The 22,917-nt window shown below is 35.0% G+C and overlaps 2 protein-coding genes and 2 non-coding genes across 4 annotated transcripts; all 4 read left to right on the forward strand.

Annotated features, from left to right (window-relative positions):
• Positions 1-8,682: 8,682 nt before the first annotated feature.
• TRNAL-AAG (transfer RNA leucine (anticodon AAG)) lies at positions 8,683-8,763 on the forward strand. The gene has a single exon. It is a non-coding gene; the product is annotated as a tRNA-Leu (tRNA).
• A 68-nt stretch (positions 8,764-8,831) lies between these two features.
• TRNAL-AAG (transfer RNA leucine (anticodon AAG)) lies at positions 8,832-8,912 on the forward strand. Its single transcript has one exon. It is a non-coding gene; the product is annotated as a tRNA-Leu (tRNA).
• Positions 8,913-8,962: 50 nt separating this feature from the next.
• Positions 8,963-14,033, forward strand: LOC131158324 (uncharacterized). The gene is made up of 6 exons (XM_058113110.1): positions 8,963-9,247; positions 9,384-9,453; positions 9,578-9,683; positions 12,315-12,413; positions 12,505-12,639; positions 12,713-14,033. Exons 1-6 carry the CDS (start codon positions 9,109-9,111, stop codon positions 13,799-13,801), a joined length of 1,638 nt encoding a protein of 545 aa, XP_057969093.1. The 5' UTR covers positions 8,963-9,108; the 3' UTR covers positions 13,802-14,033.
• Positions 14,034-16,103: 2,070 nt separating this feature from the next.
• On the forward strand, positions 16,104-22,201 carry LOC131158407 (uncharacterized). The gene is made up of 2 exons (XM_058113255.1): positions 16,104-16,546; positions 21,536-22,201. The coding sequence occupies exons 1-2, from the start codon at positions 16,259-16,261 to the stop codon at positions 21,758-21,760; spliced, it is 513 nt and encodes a 170-aa protein (XP_057969238.1). The 5' UTR covers positions 16,104-16,258; the 3' UTR covers positions 21,761-22,201.
• The last annotated feature ends 716 nt before the right edge of the window (positions 22,202-22,917 follow it).

The raw sequence follows: 22,917 nt of genomic DNA on the forward strand, positions 1-22,917 counted from the left end.
AAAACTTGTGCATTTTGGTCCTATTTGAGCCAACGATCACCCTATTTCAAATAACCAAGTATGGGTATGCATAAGTGAGTGTCCTAAGGTCATTCCTAGGTCCTTTTTGAAGACACCGAAAAAAATCTTGTGTCGGTCGACCGAAGTTTTCATAAACTTCATTCTAGTCCCGATTTTGACCCTAAAGCTATTGCAAAAACTTTGTATAATTTTGATCTATTTAGAAAAGAGTTTTTTGGTGAGATGTGCTGGTACCAAGGGTCTATCTATGGTTGTTCTGAGCATTCAAACACATCATGCAGATGTATGCAATATTACAGACCAAAGATGAAAAATAAATGCATATACAAATTAAAAACAAATGTCTTCGTCTTTTTGCTCTTCCGACTTCATGGAATGCGCTTGATCGTATAGTTTTTAAGTCCTGCAAGCTTCCATCGCCGTTGCCTTATGTGTGTGTTAAATTAATAGATTTGTTTACATGCTAAATATACACATAAGAAACATGTGCTTTGTTAGCATCAAAACAGGGATCGGACTCAAAAAATCAACAATCTCCCCCTTTTTGATGATGACAAACGCACCAGAGCAAAATGGATACAGCCTTAAAGGCTCCCCCTAAGAATATGCATAATATGAAATACAAACAATAAAGCTCAAACATATCGCTCAAACATATTCACGAAAGAAGACACTTCAAAAGATTATGCATTCAATTTTTGCGTTAAAGCACAAGCTCAGAAATTTACCCCTATGTTTTCATCCCTCAAGATATTTGCCCCTATGGTTATAAACATTTTGCTCAAAACTATTCTCCCCCTTTTGTCATCAGCAAAAGGGTTAAGTTGAGTAGAAAATAATTTTATCTTTTAAGGACAGACTCAGCAAAGAGAACTCCCCCATTTTGAAAAACTTTTAGAGAAAACTTTCCCTCTTTTTTAGTATAGATAATGGACATAAAAATTTAAACTGTTTTAAAGATATATGACAATTAAGCACAGAACAATTTTCATAACTAGTCATTAAGAAATTAAAAAGCATATGACAAACAAGATCAGACTAGGATTATCCACAAACCATGACAAATTAAACATATCATAAGACTCGTGAAAGATTTGAGTTCAATGCACACGGCATATGATAACAAATGTAGGTTTGAGCATAAACGCAGTCTAACAAGTTCATATGCATTTCAAATAGGATCCATGAATCAGTTATGTAGCTCCCTTTTAAAAATAAAGTTTTATGACACAAGTCATGAAATCATTTAAGCACACAAGCAAAACATAAAATATATTCTATATAAGTTTAATTCTTGCTTTCATAAATGTATATATATAAATATATATAGATATATATATGTATAAAAATATATATCCCCTTAAAATTTTCAATGAGTACTGGGGGATTTATGGTTGCTGAAAAAGAAACTCTAATTTAAAACTCAAGCAAGCATTATTTTCCTGGTTTATTATTTAAACACAACTCACAAAGTACCAGAAAAATGCAACCATATAGATCCAAGGATATTAAATAAATTTAAGAAAGGGGATCATATGGCAAAACCTAAAACACTGTGGCAAACAAAATATTTTCATTTATTATATTCAATGAAGACATTACAATTAAACACAAACCACAATGAATTAAAAAAAAAAAAACAAATCTAAGCAGAAAAGTTGTGAGCACAACGGGATAGAAAAAATAATTTCTAGGTGCTCCCCCTATCAATTTGAATACATGCTTAGATTATTTTAACTACTTATATTGATATAATTCGTGAAAATTCATTAAAATTCCAAACAGTATAATTATTAATTTCAGATTTTACTGGATAAGTGTTAGACGAATAAATTTCACCAGTAAAATATCCTTAAGCACACATGCACTAAAAATCAAACACTAATTTATGCATGGTGTTCATGTGTACCCGGAACAATCCATATCAAAGATATTCAGTAGAGACAGGATATGATGTTCAGGGTGCCTAGAAAACCTTCGGACTCAAAAAGTAGAAATAATAGAAATAATGTGAGTCCATGGGTCAGGTGATTCTTTTCCTTTTTCAAGGATGGGGCTTAACCTCTCTGGTATAGTCTCAAGCATACAAAAGTGCATTAACATTCAAGGATGGATCTCATTTAAGCACACTTAGCACATGTTCATCCTTCTAAATATTACTTAGCATGCAGGAGATTATAGGCATTAAGTTCACTTTTCTTAAAAGTGGGGCTTAAACTCCCCCTGTATATTTGCATACATACATACCTGCATTAAGTTCAGGATGATAGTCATTTAAGAACATTCCTAAAAAATTCATCCTTTCAAAATATTTTCAGCATGCAGCAAATATAGACATTTTGCACATACTAGCATGACATATTGCATTTCAATTTAAATACACAATAGCCAATCAAGGCTAGACTCAAGGGTAATGCTATAGGGGTTCAATAAGGATGACACAACTCAAAATTCACAATGAGTGTGTGTGAAATGAAAAACTCCCCATAAGTCATGCAAATTCCTTAGTCAATGGACCATCATCAAAATATGGGGTGTTCAATTTAAACGGGATGATGCTCTACCATTTGGTTCCAGAGTGAAAGTACATAATCCAAAGAATTTGACCAAATGGTGTCCATGAACTAAGTTCATCCTAAGACACAACCTAAATGTGTACATGTCTTCAAAATACATAGCGATTTGGATTTCACATGTACTATCCTATGTAATTACTGTGCATCCTAGGAAGGGAAATGTGATGCTTATACTAATCAAAAATTGATTTCACTAGGTATACCATATAGTATAAGCGGTCCTTTTAATGCAGCTATATTGGTTATGTGTTAAGAGATTTTGTCATATGTTTAGTATAGTCTTCCCTATAAGCCATAGATGCATCAGAAAATATATATAGAGGCATGCAATAATGTTCATGACCCAAGAACATTTCATATCAAATCATCAGACTTTAAGCACTGGATATAATGTTTAGGGTATTCTTCAAGAGCCTCGATATTCAATAAATGAAGATGATGCATATGGATCATTTTTGTGCTTCCTATAGGGATAGGGCTGGGCTCTCCTAGTTATTCGATGATTATGCAAGGATGAATTTTAATTTTCTATTTGGTTTCACTCATCCTTTCAAAAATGTTTTAAAATTAATTTAATCATAATCATCTTTAGCACAAGGTTTTGGTTTGGGAAAAATCCTATCGAAATTTTGGCAGCATGCTGTCTGTAAATCGGACATTTCCCAAATTTACCATGTACCTAAAACCATATAGATTCACGCAATTAGCAAGTAATAATCCAGTTTAAGCATGCGAGAACCTATTTCCACTAGCAGCATGCAATTCTCATCAACTGCATCCGCTATGCAGGAGATATTATAGACTAAGCATGCAATCAGGTAGTTCAATCAATATATCAAATAAAATATAGACAATTATACGAAGATATAATCATTAGGTAATCGATGGATAGTGGCATTCAATACAAATTGGTTGTCCATCGAATATAATTGAACTTAAATCACAAGATGGATATATGCATTTATTTAAAACAAATTATCCATTCATGAGAAACTATAGTCATTTAAATAAGAATGGACATAGGCATTCAACTCACATCAGATCAAATTTAAACAATATCCATCCATCATAGAATATATTCATTTAGCACACATGGATATTTGCGTTCAGTTCAAACAAAGCATCTAATATATATGAAATAATAAGCACAATACAATAAAGTGCATATTGGATGAATTTTCAAAACATGATGCTTCCCCTCGATTATGTAGCCAAAGAATTTTACATTCACAGTATTTGGCATAACAAAATTTTCGAATATGGGGATGAGCTTATGAATTTCTTGAATTTAATTTTATCATTTGAAAATGATTTATCATTTAAGCTCCATAATAAGTTTAGGGTAGCATGATATATACTATCATGATAGATTCCCTAAACTTTAATCTATGTGATGGACAAAACATGCTATATTTAAGATTTTTCAAATTACACCACACACATATATATAGCATTATGAATATAATGACATTTTAAAATCAATTTGTCCATTTGAATGAGATTTTATTTAAACATGCTTATGACATTTGAATTAAGAATTGATAGTTCTATATAAGCATGCACTAACCAAAATTATCATATATTAATCAATCATAGTTATATGCATACATATTAAGCTCATATTGGATGTGATCACTAAAACTTAGTATTGGCTAGATTTCCTTAGGGTTCTCAGAATGATAATAGAGTATATTAAGGTTTTGAATTTTAAGCATTATACACTATTTAGGCATTTAAGGTATTCTAACCCTATGTATAACAATTTCTAAAATCTTATGAGTATATGAAATTTCCTTTGCCATGTACCTCATAAGACACCATGCTATCATCATAAAGGATTTATCATGATTTATACAAAGATTTAATACAAGATATTTCATACAAATCATGACATGAAATTAACACAAATGTCATATGATTCACATCTACAAATAAATCAAACACAAGATATATCATGTGAATCATACTATGAGTTATTCAATATATTAGAAGAGAATAGATATACCTTTAAGTTTTACTCCTTCTTAATCGTTTAAGCTCGGAGTGGCGTCATCTCCATTTCGGTTCCTTATACCTCTTATGATTCCCAAAGGACCTTAGCACTCAAAAGAATGAACTTACAAAGGCATTAGTGACTAAGGCACACAAAAAAAATATGCATGGTACACATATGATATGCATTAAAACATATGTCATGCAAATTTACCTCATTTTCAAAATTTGGGAAATTTGAAATTTGAAAACATTTTCAATGGGATATGATAAGCATAACAAACACGAATACTTTCAAAATCCACCAATCATTTGATTTTACAAACACATTTTTAGATTTAACACAGTAAAATCTATGTAATAAAACAGTGGAGGATTTGCAAAGCGCTGACCCTCAAAATTGGGAAACACCGAAAAGTTGAGCCGTTATGATCTTTATGCATAAGCAGTTAAGCCTTTTGTAACGAGGCTCTGATACCAATTGTTGGAATTGGTGTGATCCCAATAGGTGGGGTGAATATGGTTTAAAAACTTTTTGGCTAATTTAAACAATTTGCCGATTCACCATAGTATCATATATCCCATTCAACATGTATACGTGTATGTAAAGCGAGTTTAACAATAAAAACAAACGTACACGTGTGCAGTATCTTATTTAAATCAAATGTGTGCATAAGAATAATTTTGACATTAAATAAACATTCATACACATGCTGAAATTAAAGTGCAGAAATTTAAATAAGATAGAAAGAGTGACACCAGATTTGTTATCGAGGTTCGGCTAAACCAGCCTACATCCCCACCTTGGGCTTACCCCCAAGGACTCCACTATACCTGCTCACTTAACTAGGTGGAGCAAAAGCCTTTTACATCCTCTCCTTACGGGGTGAGGAAAACCCTAACTCAATTACTAGGCTGAGCCAAACTAGTCTCACTTGCAGGGCTGAGACTCCCTAATTCAATTTCGGGCTGAACCGAACCGGTCTCACTTGCGGGGCTGAGACTCCCCAGTTCAATTAATGGGCTGAACCGAACCGTTAATGAAATCATTTTTGTACATGAAAATATGCTTCTGAAATACAAGTAGAGATGTACACACTAAGTTCATACAAATACACACTCCAATGATGTGAAATAATGCTCAGGGGAGTAAGGGTGTTTAACTATATTTAAACCCTAATAAATGTTTTCTCCAAAAAGATATTTCAATAACACTATAGGAGAACCTAGGGTTTTTCTCTTTCAATGATTTTTGCACAAATAGACTGTATATGAAAAATGGGTATTATGTTCTCCAATCAAAGATTTATGCAAGTTAGAAATACTTGGAGAATTTAGGAGTTAAGCCCAAGAAAAATATTTGTGCAATAAATATAGTTCTCCCCAAGAATAATTATCAAAGAAATAATCTGGGAGAAAACCCTAAGCTATACTCTCAAGAAAGTGATTTTCAAATATGAATAATATGTGAGAGTGTAAGCATGTATATATAAAAAATAAATGCCCAAAACTAAAATGCTCTCTTTCAAAATGATTTTGAAATAAGTAAATGGAAAGAGAGTTGGAGAGTTTAGTTTGAAAATTTTTACCCCAAAGAAGAAATTTTTGCAATAAAAATGAGTTGAGAGAACTTTGATTAACAGAGGATTAGAGAGAAATTTAGAGTTAATCAAAATTTCTAATCTGGAGTAATGAGGGGGTATTTATAGAGTTTGTGGAAAATATGACCGTTGGGGACACGCTCGGTATTTTAGAAAAGTTTAATTAAATTTAATGACGTTTTAAACACTTAAAAAATATTCCAACCCAAGAGCACCGGTCGACCAGAAGACTTTCGGTCGACCGAAGTTCATATGGCTTGGTCGATCGGGCCAATTTTGAACTTCAGGGTCGGTCGACTTGGAAGGGCGATTTTTCCAAATTAGCACGGTTCAGTTAACCAGGGTGAAAATGAACTAAAGTTTCGGTCGATCGGAAGTGACAATTTTTTAAATTTATGAGGTTCGATCGACTGGGGTATTTTGAACTGAGAGGTTTGGTTGACCAGGTAGTTGGGGCATATCCCGAGGACCCTCGATCGATAAGAGTGTTGAAGTACATTTTGGGCTCGGTCGACTAGGTGGTCAAAAAATTGACTTCAGGATATTTCGATCGACCGGGGCTATTTGACCTACAAGTGTTCGGTCGACCGGGACATGGTCAACCGTTGACCTGGACCTAGGTTCAGTCGATCGGGCTACAAATGAACTATGAGTGTCGGTCGATCAAAATGCAAAACTTGTGCATTTTAGTCCTATTTGAGCCAAGAATCACCCTATTTCAAATTACCATGTATGGGTATGCATAAGCGAGTATCCTAAGGTCATTTTTATGTCCTTTTTGAAGACACCGAAAAAATCTGGTGTCAGTCGACCGAAGTTTTCGTAAACTTCGTTCTAGCCTCGATTTTGATCTTAAAGCTATTCCAAAAATTTTGTATAATTTTGATCTATTTAGAAAAGAGTTTTTTGTGAGATGTGCTGGTACCTAGGGTCTATCTTTGGTCGTTCTGAGTATTCAAACACATTATGCAAATGCATGCAATATTACAAACTAAAGATAAAAAATAAATGCATATACAAATTAAAAACAAATGTCTTCGTATTTTTGCTCTTTCGACTTCATGGAATGCGTTTGATCGTATAGTTTTTAAGTCCTGCAAGCTTCCATCGCCATTGCTTGATGTGTGTGTTAAATTAATAGACTTGTTTACATGCTAAATACACATAAGAAACATGTGCTTTGTCAGCATCAAAATAAAGATCAGACTCAAAAAGTCAACACATTATTATGTCATTGGAAATAAATAATTGTTCTATCCTAGTACTAATTGGACGGTGACTTAATACCATATATATATTTATTGATTGTAATAACAATAATAATAATTTGATACCCGTCCACTTCATGGGTGAATGGCTATTGACAAAAAAAGGGATTTATTTTTTTCCCCTTTTAGTGTTTTGCTAAAAGTTATGAGGGTGAAATTCATTATACATGTCTCAAAAGTAGAAGAGATGACTTAATGAGATGATGTGTGTCAAGTTGAAGGTAGGTGATAACTATCAAAAAAAAGTTTTGCTTATTCAAAAGTTGTGTAGTAAAAAAGTTACAAGAATCTATTACATTTTTTTTTGGGTAGAGATAATAATTTGCAAGTGAGGTAATTTCTTGAAGTGACTCTTCTTAGTCTAGATAATTTTTGTATCACCTCTATTATAAGTCTGCTCAAAATTAGTTGATAGGTTCTTTTAACCCATGTTTGAAACTTGAAAAATACTAAAAGAAGTAAAGAAAAAAAATATTAAAATATTTATTTTTTCACATTTGATTATTAAGGAAAATAAAAAGAAAAATGTAATATATAGAAAATTAACGAACATGTATTTGATTTTATACATCATTAACATTTGATATTTCTAAACTTTTAATCATATTAGAATAAATCTTTATTTAAAATATTATTTGATATAGAGAAAAAATACAATAGAAATGAATTTTCTTTTTATTTTATTTTGCTTTCCTCAAGTAAAATATTTTACCTAAGCAGAGCCTTCATAAATTTTAAAATTCATTGATAATAGGTTAATATTATGTTAAACCTGCACAACTAAGAGATCCCCTTTGAATTTTGATGTGAGTCACGATGATGTTGGTCATGCACCATTCAATTGAGTTTAAACATCAATACAACTTCTTCTAGTTATAGAAGCTTAGATAAATTTCTTATAAGATAGTGTTTGGGAGTATTGCTTTTAAATTTGAACAAAATTCAAGAGGGTTTTTTTTATTGTGTTTTGTTTAGACCAACATAAATTTAAATTCATGTCTTAAAATCCATGCTACCAAATGTAGGATAAATATTTTTCATGATTAACATTTACAAAGGGATTCAAATGTGTATTAAATGGTACTTTTTTAATTTTAAAAATATGAAGGGCAAAAAAGGATTGGTATGAACCGAACGAAAAAAATTAAAACCGTCATTTTTTTAATTTGAAATATCTAAAGTTATTTTTTTAAACTTAAAGGTGTTTTACAACGAAATCAACAAGTTGAGATGGCCGAGTTGGTCTAAGGCGCCAGATTAAGGTTCTGGTCCGAAAGGGCGTGGGTTCAAATCCCACTCTCAACAAGCGTTTTTAATTTGAAATATAAAAAATTATATTTTTAAAGCATAGGTGTTTACCTCCAAAACACGCAGTTGAGATGGCCGAGTTGGTCTAAGGCGCCAGATTAAGGTTCTGGTCCGAAAGGGCGTGGGTTCAAATCCCACTCTCAACATTTCCCTTTACTCTTTTTTCCCGCTTTTTCTTGGAAGCTGCAGATTCTCATGGTAAGCAAATTCGACGGTTGGGATCCGCCCTTGTTTTTTACTGCTTCTTCCGTTTTCGTTTTTGTAATTCTGGAGCAGTTTCGAAGTTCAAACCAGACGTAGACCACAACCCAAACAAATTGCAAAAGCAAGAAGTCTCGAATTATGCAAGCCGCGAGGCTCAGCCTGCGAATGCAGAAGGAGCTCAGGCTTCTCCTCTCCGATCCCCCTCCCGGCGCTTCCTTCCCCCTCCTCTCCCCCGACGCCGATCTCTCCCCTTCCTCCCTCTCCACAATCCACGCCCGTAAGTTCCCATTTCTCGTCTTCCACTGTCCTTCTTCTTCTTCTTCAACTTTTTTTTTTTTCAAATAAATTTAGCAATTGCTGGATTGAAATTGTGACACTTGTTTCAAATTTATTGTTTTACAAAATTGTCTCAGAGATTGAAGGGCCGGAAGGAACTGTTTATGCCAACGGCATTTTTAACATAAATATTCAAATACCCGAAAGGTGTGGTTTTTCTTTGTATTTCTGTGCCATCTGATTGTTGTGTTGTTTGTTTTTGCGCAATCACTTTCTGGGTTGAAAATTGAAGTTGGTGCTTATAAAGAAAGGGGGTTTTATGGGAGTTTAGGTATCCGTTTCAGCCACCGAGTGTGACTTTCGCTACGCCTATTTACCACCCAAATATCGACACAGGTGGGCGGATTTGCCTCGACATTCTTAATCTTCCCCCAAAGGTTAGTCATGCGTTATTGCGGTGTTCAATGTGTTCAAAATTGCAGGTGTTCAGAATAGATTTTTCGGCGAGAAATGAGAACTCAGTCTGTATTTGGTCTTTGTTAATCTTTGGATTGATGAGTGCCCCAGAAAACTTGTCCTTCTCTCCATTGTAAGCGATATCTTTAAAAATCCAAAATATGCTTTTTTGCCCTTCATAGTCCCACAAATTTATGAACTGAGAAGATTGTAATCGTAGTTCTTAATTGCATATTGAACATCCAATGTTCATTCGCTAACAAAATAGGGCTGCAACTTAGTCGAGCCAATATTTATCAAGCTTTTATATTAAGTTTTTAACTGAGCTCGAACTTGCTGAGCTCAAACTCAGCTTGAATATATTTTTGCTCTTGCTTGTATATTTATGCAAATGAATAAGCTGAATTAGCCTTCATCCAGTCAAGTTACTGAGCTGCTTAAGAATGTTGGTTTTTTTTGGAACCTTCTTCTGAGAGGCAAGAGGCTCTTAGGGATGAAAAGGGGCTTTTACTAAGATTGCCTTAGGGTCTGTCTTCCCACATAAAGTTAGCTTATTGGCCTTGGACCTTGGCCCTATCACTAAATGTTATGGAGTTTGGGCTAAATAAACCCATGCCTTGACATTCCTTACTTTTAGGAAAAATAAGTCCACTATAATCTATCAAAACCTAATTCTATCCTACTACTAAACAAACCTAACCAAGCTTGTGACTTCAAGTTGAAATAAGTTGAGCCTGCTCAAATTTAGGTTTCATTCGTTTATTAATGGGCCTTGAAATTAAGCTTGAGAGTCCCTCATTTATATAATGAAGGTGCTGAACAAGCTCTTCTCAAGCTGAGCTCTCGAGTTGCTCGTGAGCGACTTGGTTCATTTGTTGCCCCACTAACTGTAGAATATCAAGTGATTTCAATTGAAATCACTGCTGAAGATCAGGAGATATGATTCACTAACAATACTCCTGAAGTTGGGTGTTATCATTTTATTTTGGAAATCTAAAATGGAAAAGTCCTCATGAATTGAAGCAAGGGAAATGTGTGTAACCACTCAATAGCCTATCAGGTTGAGGTATTCTGCACCAAATAAGACTGATGCACAATAAATTATAATTAAAATAGAAATTGCAGTCTTAATAATTTATATGTTGCAAAGTTATATTAGTTTATTTCAGTTTAGATTTTATGAAAATACATGAGAGTTTCATTTGCAGTAGTGCTAGAAAGTCCTATATGTGATATGTTTGGACATTTCTCAAGTTTATCTTAATGATATTAGCAGGCTATGACATGTTTCACCCCCTTGCAGTGCAGTATGGTAGTGTTGTTATACACTTTATAGTTATAAAAGGACAGTTATACTTTAGTGGTGTTTTTTTTTTCCTCAGGGTGCAAACTTCCATATATGCTTTAGGGTTTGAGGATCCAATTGTTCTATCATTTTGAAGAGCTAACAATGTTAACCCTATATTAAAAAACTAGGGAGCACCAATACTGACATGGGGACAACGATATGACACAATACTGACTAAGCAATGTGGCAGTTTTGTAAAAATGAGGATACAATGCAGTAGGGATACGTTAATTAATTAATATAAAAATAAATTTTTAGGCACGCTTTTCCTTTTAGATGGCAAAAATTGAGGTTATTTTAATTTAAAATTATTCATGCACAACTATCAATTCACACTTGTTACAAGCTACAGGTAATACAATCTTCAACAGGAAAAACAAAATAAAAAAGCCTTAAGGGCATGGCTAATGGTGGGCAATGGGAAAAACATACAAACAGATTACACGAACTAGCAAGGCTTTAGAGGGAGGAAGGGAAGGAGACAGAAGGAAGAGGCTGGAAGTGTCATGGGGGCCAGGCTCTGACGAGTCATTACTCCTCTTGTTGTCTTTGCTTAGGTGTAGGGGAATTTTGGGGGCTGGGAGGTCTGGTGGGGCTCTACAAGGCTGGCGTACTGGCACTAGGGCACCATAGACCAGAGTACCAGACACTCCAAAATCAAACAACCACTTGGCTTCTCATTTTTTATTTCTTTCTTGGGAGACATGCACTCGTCATGTTGAAATGTGTCAGGGAATAAAAATAAATTAGTTAATGTTGGACGTGTTGGGACACGTTCGGCTGGTGCCCCTGACTCTGACACTTCAGGTTCCCAGAACCGTTGGTGTTTTCTAGCTTTTTACTGAAGATCGTGCAGTGTGATTGATTGCTGGAGTTCCAATATATGTAGCCAGCTGGCATTCTTCTGCAGGATGATATGCTGTATCATCTCATTGAACCGAAGTGTAGCAGCACCACTCTCCCTTTCCTTCATTAAACTACAACTGGAGGCATACTTTCTAGAAGTGAGCTTTAGGATTATCTGCTGCAAAAATTTAGTCTGTTGATGAAGTCTTTGAAAAAAGAATGATTGATAATATGGGTTTTGTGTTTTTCATCTGCTGATTTGGATCGGTTGAATTTGGTTTGCTAGATGGGTAAGATATCATCATAAGCTACAAATTTCTATTATGTTCATATGGGCATGAAGTCAATAGGAAGTTATGAGTTTGTTTTACATCCGTACATTTAATTTATAACAAGAATCAGATTGTAATTCATGCAGGGTGCATGGCAACCATCTTTGAACATTTCAACTGTGCTAATAAGCATTGGGTTGTTACTAAGTGAACCCAACCCTGATGATGGCCTTATGTGTGAAGCAGTAAGTCAATGTGCTTTCAAGTGTTTGGGATCTAGGGTTTGTGGTTAAAGGCATCTCTTTGATTTATTAGTATGTTTGGATGAGTGTATAGAGCAGGGAATACAAATACAACCGACAAGCTTTTGACCAAAAGGCACGATCTATGACTGAGAAATATGCTAAGGCTGGAGTCAATGGGGACACTAGTGGGGTCCAAGTCATTCAAACTAGCTCCAATTCAACCTTGGTAGGAGCATATAGTAGTAATACTCTCTTTTTGCAAGTTGTTCTGTTATTAATATGAATTTTCCATGCTGCAGATGGATGTCAAAGGATCAGATAAGGGTTCAAAATATGAAGTTAATAAGGGCATTGCAAGTGGTAAGAAACCGTGTGGGATTGGCCAGAACTTATCGCTGGAGTATTCATGCTCAAATCAGAGAAAGGATGTTGACAGCAGAGTGAATGAGACATCAAGTGAGTTTGAAAACCAGATGGAGGCCAAAGGGCCAAAAGACAACTCAAACCCAAAGGGCAAGGTCCATGGGTGCAATCCAAGTCTCGAGAAGCTGTTTGGAACCAGGCAGAAGTTGTCGCTGGGATCTTCAGGTCAATCCAAGATGAGAGATGGAGAACAACAGAAGAATGCAGCAGGAAATCACAATCTGTTACTTTCAGAGTTGCCCTCAGTGATGCAAGCCAGTGATGGACTTGAGCGAAGACCTCATCAAGATAAAGGTACTATTATAGTAAATGACAGCATAAACACGAGTTTAAAGGAACCCTTTCAAATTGGTCAGGAGCTCACTGTAGACTCTTCTGGCACATTTGATGCAAGTGTTGGTAATAATGGGGAATTGCCTGTGGCTTTTCATTCATCTGTTTTGTCCTCCTTTTCCCATTATGAGGATTCGCATGGGGCATTGGCAGGGGCTCAGGCCCTTGACGGTAATGAACTGCAGCCTCAGAAGGATGCTACTGGTGGAGCAGGAAATGACTTCACTGAGTCGAACTGTAAGAAGTTGTGCTCATTCAGTAAGAAGCTTTCGCTGGGATCACTAAGCTCATCACAGAGAAGGAAAAATGATAAGAACGAGAACTTGACACCTTCTCAATATGTACCACCTTCACACCCTGAAACTCGATCCTCTCAAAACCTCTCTACAGCTCAATTGAAGTTTCTCCTTCCACAGGATAGCAAGTGTCATGAGCAGCAGCAGCAGTCCTGTCTTGACCAAGGTGGGAAAATTGCTCACGAGAAGGAGCAGGTGATGGAAGAATCACCAATATCCGATGTGATCATTGTTTTGGATAGTGAAGAAAGTGAAGAGGAAACCAATGCGCCTTCAAGATCTAAGCTGTTGGTAGCACGAAAACGCTTGGCAGGGAAAAGGAAAGCTAGAGTATAAAATAGAATTCAACGGTGCTGCAAAGGGTGAAACTTCTTCATTTTCTACCTTTTGTGATGTAAAATTTGAACTTTGTTTAGGGGATTAATCACCTTCCTATTCTGTGCTTGTTTATGACCTTAAAATGGTAGAACCAGTAGCATTTGAGATTGTTACTTCCCATATATTGTATGGAGTCAAATCTTATGATTAATGACTTGAATCATAACGAAAGGTAATCTACCACTCATCCCATATCATCTTCTTATTTTTTTCTTTTTATTTTGATTTTTTTTTTAATCTTATCATTTTTAACCACTTAAAGAAAATTAAAAAAAAAAAAAAAAAAAAAAAAAAAAACTTAGTTTGAGATTGCTTATTTTAAGTATTTTTTTTATAAAATAAAATAAATGTTTTTTTTCTTCAAAAATAAAAAGTTTGAAAAAAATATTTTTAAAATAAGTACCGATTTAAGTGTAGATCAAATATTACTTATTGATACAAGTACTTAAAATTTTAATTTAAATATTTTTTATAAAAAGTTCTTACTTTTTAAAATGTTTTGTTTAGAAACCATCAGAAGTTCTAAAATTTAATGAAAAAATGTCTCTCATAGGAGATAGATTATTTATTATCTTATATCTTCTCTTTGCGCATAGAGGATTCTCAAGCTCTCAAGTGACATCAAATTATCAAGATATAATATATGAACAAAGTAACTTGTGTATAACTTGTGTATCATGGTTGAATGTGTTGTAGAGATAGGTTGGTGATTTTTGAATTAGTAACATCACTTCTCCGCAGCACAAAAAAATAAAATAAAATTAGTGAAGTGTGTGATGGCAAGTAAAAAGACCTCCTTATGATCCATTATTTTAAAAGGCTATTTCACAAAATTGTCAAATTCTTGTTATAATAATTTTTTTTTTTCTTACAAACACTTCTTAAAGTGCATGATAGTAAATTACCAAAAAAAAAAAAAAGATGTTAGCACCGAAGGAGTTTAAGCTTATTAGGTCATGAGTTCAACCATGTATATAAGCACCTATCATCCACTCAAATTTTCTAATATGGGATAAGCTCACAAGTGAAAATTTCAACAATCTCCCTCTCACATGTGCGTTTCAACTGCTTACCCTTGAACGAAAATCGTTTCCCTTATGGAGTAAGCTCAATTCTGCAATAATTGTTCAAGTAGGTCTTACCACCGCACCTTACGTGTCTCGAATTGCATTGTATTTGCTTCCAAACCAATCTTACTTCTCATGTCTTGATCCTATTTAGATCCATCTTTTAAGTTTAAATGATTCTTATTGGCTTTGGTCTCACACTTGGTGTTCAATTGTTAGCACGTCGGGAGAATTAGTTTCACGTCTCGACTTTTACAATGTCGCTCAGCCAGAGTTTGTTAACTCTGATACCACTTGTTAGAACTGAAGGAGTCCATGAGTGAGCTTGATACACATAGGTGAACACTAACTTGATTCAAAAGTTTAAGCCTATTGAGTTTTAGGCTCAACCATGTATATAAACACTCATCATCCACTCAATAATGTGAGACAAACTCACAAATAGAATTCTCAACAAAAGACATCAAAGCTTGCATGAATTCTCCAAAGATGATTTGGCTAAAACACTTGTTGATACAATTGATAAAAAAACGGTGTTGGTAAAATCATTTTTAGCAAATGCATTTTTAAGTTATGATAAATAAAATGTGCATAAATTATTTTTTTAGAGCAAATTAGCTAAACAAAAAAGTAATTAAACAATACTTTAAAGTTCCATTTTAAACTTGAAAAATATGAGGAAAAGAAAAGAAAAGAAAAATGTACAAGAATTTACTTTTTCATATTTGATTATCAAGAAAAGTAAAAAAAATAAAAATAAAAAATATACCAAATTAATTAATAAAATTTTTAATTTTATGCATCATTACCATTTGATTTTTCTTTATATTTAATTAAATAAGAATAAATTTTTATTTTTAATATTATTTAGTGAAAATGCAGTTCGGTGCACAAAGTTCCGTATCCGAGGTCCGGGAAAGGGGTGACCACAGCAACAAAATATAATGACAAATTTTTTATTTTATTTTATTTTTTCTTCAAAATTATTGATGGTTTACGTCCATAATAAATTTTATTTTTTGAGGAGAAAAATGCTTAATCTCATGGCCTGATGATACCTGCCACGTGAGAGAATTCTCCAAAAAGCATGCCCAGCTCAACTCACTTGACGGTTGACAAGAATTAGTTGCGCCAGAAATCGTGTTTGGCAAACGATTATTACCATATATATATATATATATATTTTGGTTTGCAAAAGTTTGTCTGTAAAAGACTATTTCTTTTGCGGAAATTACTCCGACTGAGAAGTGTCTGGAAAGGAGGTTGGTGATTTGGTGCTTCAACTGCAGCAACTGCTCATGAGTCATACCTCCTGATTTAGGGCAAACTCACAACGGAGAGAGAGTTCATGGCGTCGATTTGTGTTTTTATGCCATCTGCATCTTCGACGTCGAGAACTTTGTCAATTCCCTCCTCGTTGGCAACTGCGGCGTCGTCGTCGTCTTCGTATTCGCCTACGCTTTCGAGGGCTTGTTTTTGTTTCAGACGCTCTCTTGTTCTCGTGCCTGCGCTTGTAACTCGGTCCAAACATCTGGCGTTTTATGGCAGTCGAAGTCGGAGGGGGCAGAGGCAGGTGGTTCGTATGGCTCCTGAAGAAGAGAAGTTGACTCGCCGCAACCCTCTCGATTTCCCCATCGTACGTTCATTTCTCTCTAAAGTCGCACCCTTTAAATGTTACGTTGTTGTGCTCTCACAGTCTTCGTAGAAAAAACTGCTTTAACGCCGATAATAGTATAATTGTTGTCCGCGCCTCACAATTCCATCCTCAATGACTTGAATTTATATAGGACAGAGGTGACCTGTGATCTTTCTAGGCATGAACGTGTAGTAGTTGTTATTTAAAGCTGTTTTGGATCTCGGGAAGACCCTTTTTCTTTTCAATCATAAAAATTCAAAAACAATGTGAGTTTTTTTTGTATTATTGGAATTGACTTAAAATCTTCTGAACTAAGCGGTGCCTTTTTGGGAGGGTGTTGTTCTGTCTTTGAAGTTTTAATTCTGAGCTTCCTTGATTACTGCTTATTTTTTACTTGGTCGTGAAGTTCTCATCCATTATGCACCTTTCTAAATGCTATAATTTTACATGCTGGGAGTGAGAACTTGGGTTCTGGAATCTTAATGTGGAACTAAAATAACCAACTATCGTCAGAAGGGACTTGTTGAACATTATTGTCGTGTGTTTTAAGAAAATTTCATTGCCTTATGCCTCAACTATACTGCAAAGCTGACCATCAACTCATAATCATACAATTAGTTTAGTTTGGTATTTCTAGCTCGTAATATTTGAAAAAATATTTAGGGGGTGCTTCTATATGAAGAGTTAAAAAGTTTTTTTAGTGCAATCTTTGCTATTAGACTAGAATTTTAAATATAGTCTACACTAGATTTATTGTGACGTAACTTATAGTTAAAACATGTTATAAGAATAATAAGTTAGCTTGGGCTTTTCAAGTGGGATCTTTATTAGTTGTGAATTGGAATACTAGGGTGAGAACTGAGAAGTATGATTGATGAGCTTGTGGGGATTTTTCAGTCTTTGTGTAACTAGAAGTGAGGGGCAGGGCAGTTGTGTTTTTTGTTCGTTTATGGTACTAATTGTTCCTGTCTTAAGAGTTCTATTTGCAAGGAGTTGTTTGCTATTTTTGGGTCTTGTTCTCGTGTTTGGCTGGTAGAGTTTGATTTTAATGTTATTAGGTTATCTCATGAGAAGTTAGGGTTCCTATGATATTAGGACATTTGATTTGAGAGATAATGCTCAGTTTACTTTTCTTTGTGGCAGTTGAGCAGTCTTTTACTACTCTTACAATCTCTCTGGTAGGTTATTGGTATGAATAAAGTTGTGTCTTTCTTTTTTTTCGTTCTTGAGTCTAATTTGGTGAAGTGGTGACCGATTTAGGTTTGGGAATTTATTATTGACTTATCCCGATTTTGTTAATTTTTTTAGAGATTTGTGGAGTTGTTGAGGGTCAAGAAGTTATTTTTTTTAAATGAAATTTAAAAAAAAAAAAATATTTATATAATGAAAAAATTGAGGTATGCTAAGATAAATTAAAGGTTTGAAGTAGGGAGGTGTTTGGGGATTTAGGCATTGGGAAGAACTTCAAGAGAGTAAGGTGAAGGAGAAGGGGGGGCGGGGGGGCTTTGTCGGCAGATCAAGTGGCTATTAGGATGGAGTTTTTCAGTGAGTTAGAAGGGGTTATTTTGAAAGAGGAAAATAGTTAAGAGGCAAAAATTTAAGTTGAAGTGGCCAAGCAGGTGAAAGAATGAGAGTATGAGATTGTAATATTTGTTTATTCCGTAGTGTGATAACAACATCAACAACAACAACAAAATCAAGCCTCAAGTCCCATTAGGTGGGGTCGGTTATATGAATCATTTTCCACCAATTTATGCGACCATGGTCCATTTCTTTTGATAGATTCAGGACTTGTAAATCCTTACTCACTATCTTCTTTCAAGTTGTTTTAGGTCTACCCCTACCCGTTCTACCACCCCCCATAGTAACTAATTCATTTTTCCTCATTGGTGCACTATGTGACCTATGTTGCAACTTGCAATTGTCCATACCATCTGAATCATCCCTCCCTTATCTCATCTTCTATAGGAGTTACACCTAATTTACCGGGAATATGTTAGTGATTTAAAATGTAAGAGTTTCATCAAGGAGGGATGGACTGAAATGAGCGAGTTGATTAGGAATATGGAATTGATTGTTGAAGAGATTACACTCTTTTTTTTAGGTGGTTATGTTTGGAGGGAGAAAAAAAAAAGGGGGGGGGGGGGCGGAGAGGAGAGTTACAATAGAGGGCTTGGATTGATCTCCTATTTTGGTGGTTGTTGGCACCATAATTTTCCCCAACAATTTATGATGAAATATACGGTTTGAATGTGTTCGGTGTTTGCACACTTTGCCTTTAGGTTTTTAATCCTTTTTAATTTAAACTTGTTTGCACTGCATTATCAGGACAATGGGGCAAAGAGTAGGTCTAAAAATGATGTTGTTTTGGCCCTTCGTAAAACTAAGTTAAAAATGGTAGGACCAAAATGGTGTTCTTTTCCTTCCTGTTTTTAGCCATTTTGGCGTTGACTTTATCTAAAAATGAAAGAGCATGTCTTTTTGGCCTTGCCTCAAATAAAAAATTACAATAAATGAAAAGGGTACATGTATATCCTCGTCCCTTCCCCTCTTCCCGTATTCTCCCCTTTTTCAGGGCCTGGCCCACCCACCCAAATGCAACTCACCCCGAACCCGATGACTCCATCAATCATATGCTTGTTCCCCTATCTGGCCATGTAAAAACTCTATAAATTCTGCTTCTGTCCACTTGCATGGGGACAATCAATTTTCCAAAAAGATAAACAAAAAAAAAAGGTTGCACCAAAGATGAGTTACAGGATACCCCTCCACCCTCCATCTTTCATTTCAACACAGAGAGACAGCCAAGAAAGTAAGAAAATCACACCCCAAGTGTCGAATTCCCTCACAGTAGCTCCCTCACAGTAACAGTACTGAACCATCAAAGAAAAGATAGCAGCAGTACTCCAACTTGGAGCATCACTGAATCTGGGTAAAATCTCGTGTCTGTCATTGGAATTTTTGATTGCTCTTGGCAACACACAGAAAACAGAGATGACAACTGCTTGCACAAACATACATCACACATTTTACACATTTACAATCCCCCTACTGCTCTCTCCATCATAAATTCATAGTTAAAATACAGACACTAGAATATAGTAATTACCCAAACACAGTACATCAAGTGTTTTAATGAGCTCCAAATCAAGAATATGGCTGACACATTTGTCTTAAGAAAGTTCCTAAACAAGTGTCTAACAGGTTCGATATTGAGGTTTGGTCAAGTAGCTTGGTTCTTCTTATAAATTGGTGCTTAAGTGCTGAGTCTAAGATTGCTAAAAAGGTTGATGAGTTCAGAATAAAATTGAGCCTCATTTGTTATATTCATGAATGACCTGAAACAAGCCTTTCACTGGGCTGATCTTATGTTGAAGACTTTTAAGTCAAGTATCTTAGTTCTGCATACAATCGACAATATAACTTAAATGTTTCAAAGGCTAAAACATCTCATTGTTCAGAGGAAAACATATAATTATGCAAAAAGGTAATGCTATTTGAAGTTTTGAACCATATGGTTGAATTACTATTGAGCCATATATTTTGTTAATTCTTTTCTAGAAATTGCATGATCTGTGGCTGTAGATGAATGCATCTGCAGTTGGTTCTGTTGTTCTGTTTTCTGCTCTCTCTCTCCCTCCCTCTCTCTCGTGGTGTTTGTGGCTGTTGGAAGAGTTGCTTGAACTGAATGTGTTAATCCTTCTTCTGTCACGTCACCATTATCAGCCTTACATCCTCCATTTTGATGGAGTTTCATCTGGATGGTGGATACTGTATTTTCTAAGTTAAACCTGTCCAATGTTCTTCTTCTCCCTCATTTTGGAAATTTGAACATTGGGAGTCAGCTTAGCTGCCTCATATTCACTTATGGAGCCACATAGAATAAAAAGGCAGGATTATTCTAATATTCTCAGACAAGCTCACGTTACAATGTTATATCAGCCTAGCAATTTTTTTAGATGGTTTTAGCCAATTTACCACATTGACCTAGTTTATGGCATTCTAGTTGAGCCCTTCCTGTAAGCTGGAAGTGCAAGACATATATTTTACTTGAGCTTAAATTATTTCTATATTGACAAGTGCTTATGCTGTTAATGTTGAGGTTTCTTACTTAACCTCTTGAAGAGGGTAGGAGGATGTTTGATGAGTCGGATATTCGAACGTGCAATGTGCAACTTTCAATGTGTATCCGATACTTCTTTGATATGTTTCAATATGTATCAGATACATGTCGAACTGAGCTATGGCCTTTTTAGGTATATATTAAGTTTATTTAAGTTTATAAAAAAAACACACAAAAAAGAAAATATTATTAAACTTCTTTAGCTAATTTAGATGAAAGATTATTAATGAAATTAATCCCAAATAAGCTCTGAACTATAATTTTTTTTAAAAGTCTTAACTATAAATAATGCATGATTTAGCAACAAATTAGCAGCAATTTAATAAAAATATGATTATTATAATGCATATTTACTGCAATGTATCGTTCTTATCAAGAATTAATGTATTATTTGTCATCATGCCCTTTTCTCAAGGGAGCTCTTGGTCCCCCCTCAATCTTTGAGTTTTGGCCCCTTTTTAAAAAAATTTAATAGGTGTCTGCCGTTCATTTTATTGACACATGGCACCCCAAATAGTTTTTGAATTTTATGATGGTCAACTTGTATCAACCATCAATCATTTATTCTATTGTTCCATTCTGCATCTGTTTTGTACTTCTGTGTTTTGTGGTAGGATAATTTGTAGTTTGATTTAGACAAACAGGGCAATATGTAGAGTTGGCCAATGATTTATTTTAACTTCCCAACATTTTATGTGCTTTAGAATTAGATAATCAGTCCATTATTTAGCTCTACATGTTTGTTGTAGCATGTTGATACGTAATCCTTTTTTTACCCTTGATCTTTGGCCATTTTATGCAATTAAAGCTTGGTTTAAATATAAACACAAATTAAGTAAATCTTTTTTGTTTGTTTTGCATGACAGGAGTGGGAAAGGCCCAAGCCTGGGCGTAGACCTGATATCTTCCCTCAGTTTAGTCCAATGAAAACGCCGTTGCCACCCCCATTGCCATGTGATCCTCCAGAGGAAGATGAAGATGAAGATGAGGAAGAAAAGAAAGAGGAAGAAGAGGAAAATCCTGAAGAGGAAGAGCCAGATAATCCTGAAAAGAAGTCAACATCCAATTTTTGGTGGAAGAACTTATCATAGTGTGGGTCACTTTGTGATGCACAGGCTGCATGCTTGTGCAAGGCTGGTGGGGAAAGTAATGATGCAAATGCAGGCAGCGTTGCGGCTCAACCATGATGCAGCCTAACTAGAGCTGAAGGGATAATGAAAGAGCTTGATTTTGATTTAGTTGGGCATTTCTTGTAGGTTTTATGTGCTGGTGGGTTTTTTGTTCAATAGTTCGTTTGTTTCAACTTGATGTGAGGAACTCTGTCCTGCTAATTACCCATTTTGAAGAGGGGAAGGGAGAGAGTGAGGGAGCTTAATTTTGTTTGGGACTACTCTTGTAGTATATGATGTTAACACAATTGTTAACAATATATGGTCTTTTGAAGTTGCTGTATAATGCCTCCTGCACAGATGATTCAACCATGGTATCATGGTATATAGTTAATTTTCAAGAGGGTATTTTTTTTTTTTTAATATGGTTGTTTGATATAATTTAAATCTAATGTTCCACTATATTCATATTTGTAGCAATCTTGGAAGTTCATCAGCCTTGAGACTTGAAAAGTGAACCTCCCATATTCTCCGCTGGTGAAAGGTAAGATTTGGAAGGGGACATGATAGCTTTTTATTTTTGGACACTGAGGAACGTGTTCCCGGAAAACCTCTTCAAGCACTGGACTTTTCCTGTTTTTTAGTTTGGCCATATAGCTATAGTTGATAGATCAGGAATTTTCTTGAGTGGGTAAACTAATGCAATGAAAATGAATGTATATATTTTTTGGTTCCTTATGCTTAATGAGTTTAGGGTTGCGTGGGCATCCCACTTTTTCTGGTTGGAAAGGAGATTCTTATTAGATGTAGCCATAATTTAGGTGTAGTTCCAGCTCTGTGATCCGTGGTTAATATAGGGTATGCTGGTGGTGTTTGTTGAAATACTAAAATATTTTTTTGATGTCCTTTTGTTGAAAGGGTTTGGCTTGATTTTTATCTAGAAATTGTCATTCATGACATACTTGAAGATTCTTTGTTAGTTCTTACAATCAGATGATGAATTGAAATGTTAAATTCAGAATGCCTTCATATGTAAGTGAGGACACTAGGTTGAACCAATTAAGGGTTCTCTAGCTAGCACCAACCCTTTAGTCAAGAGCTCCTTGGTGTCAATAAATGCCCTGGCCTCCTTTATTGGG

The sequence above is a fragment of the Malania oleifera genome, chromosome 6 (assembly GCF_029873635.1).
Source record: "Malania oleifera isolate guangnan ecotype guangnan chromosome 6, ASM2987363v1, whole genome shotgun sequence".
In the NCBI taxonomy this organism is placed as follows: Eukaryota; Viridiplantae; Streptophyta; class Magnoliopsida; order Santalales; family Ximeniaceae; genus Malania; species Malania oleifera.

Excerpts from the sequence above, each read along its gene's own strand:
- LOC131158324 (XM_058113110.1), top strand. The coding sequence starts at position 9,109 with ATGCAAGCCGCGAGGCTCAGCCTGCGAATGCAGAAGGAGCTCAGGCTT. Across the intron at positions 12,414-12,504 it reads ATGGCCTTATGTGTGAAGCA|AGCAGGGAATACAAATACAA; the intron begins GTAAGTCAATGT and ends ATGAGTGTATAG. Across the intron at positions 12,640-12,712 it reads CTAGCTCCAATTCAACCTTG|ATGGATGTCAAAGGATCAGA; the intron begins GTAGGAGCATAT and ends TCCATGCTGCAG.
- LOC131158407 (XM_058113255.1), top strand. The coding sequence starts at position 16,259 with ATGGCGTCGATTTGTGTTTTTATGCCATCTGCATCTTCGACGTCGAGA. Across the intron at positions 16,547-21,535 it reads ACCCTCTCGATTTCCCCATC|GAGTGGGAAAGGCCCAAGCC; the intron begins GTACGTTCATTT and ends TTTGCATGACAG.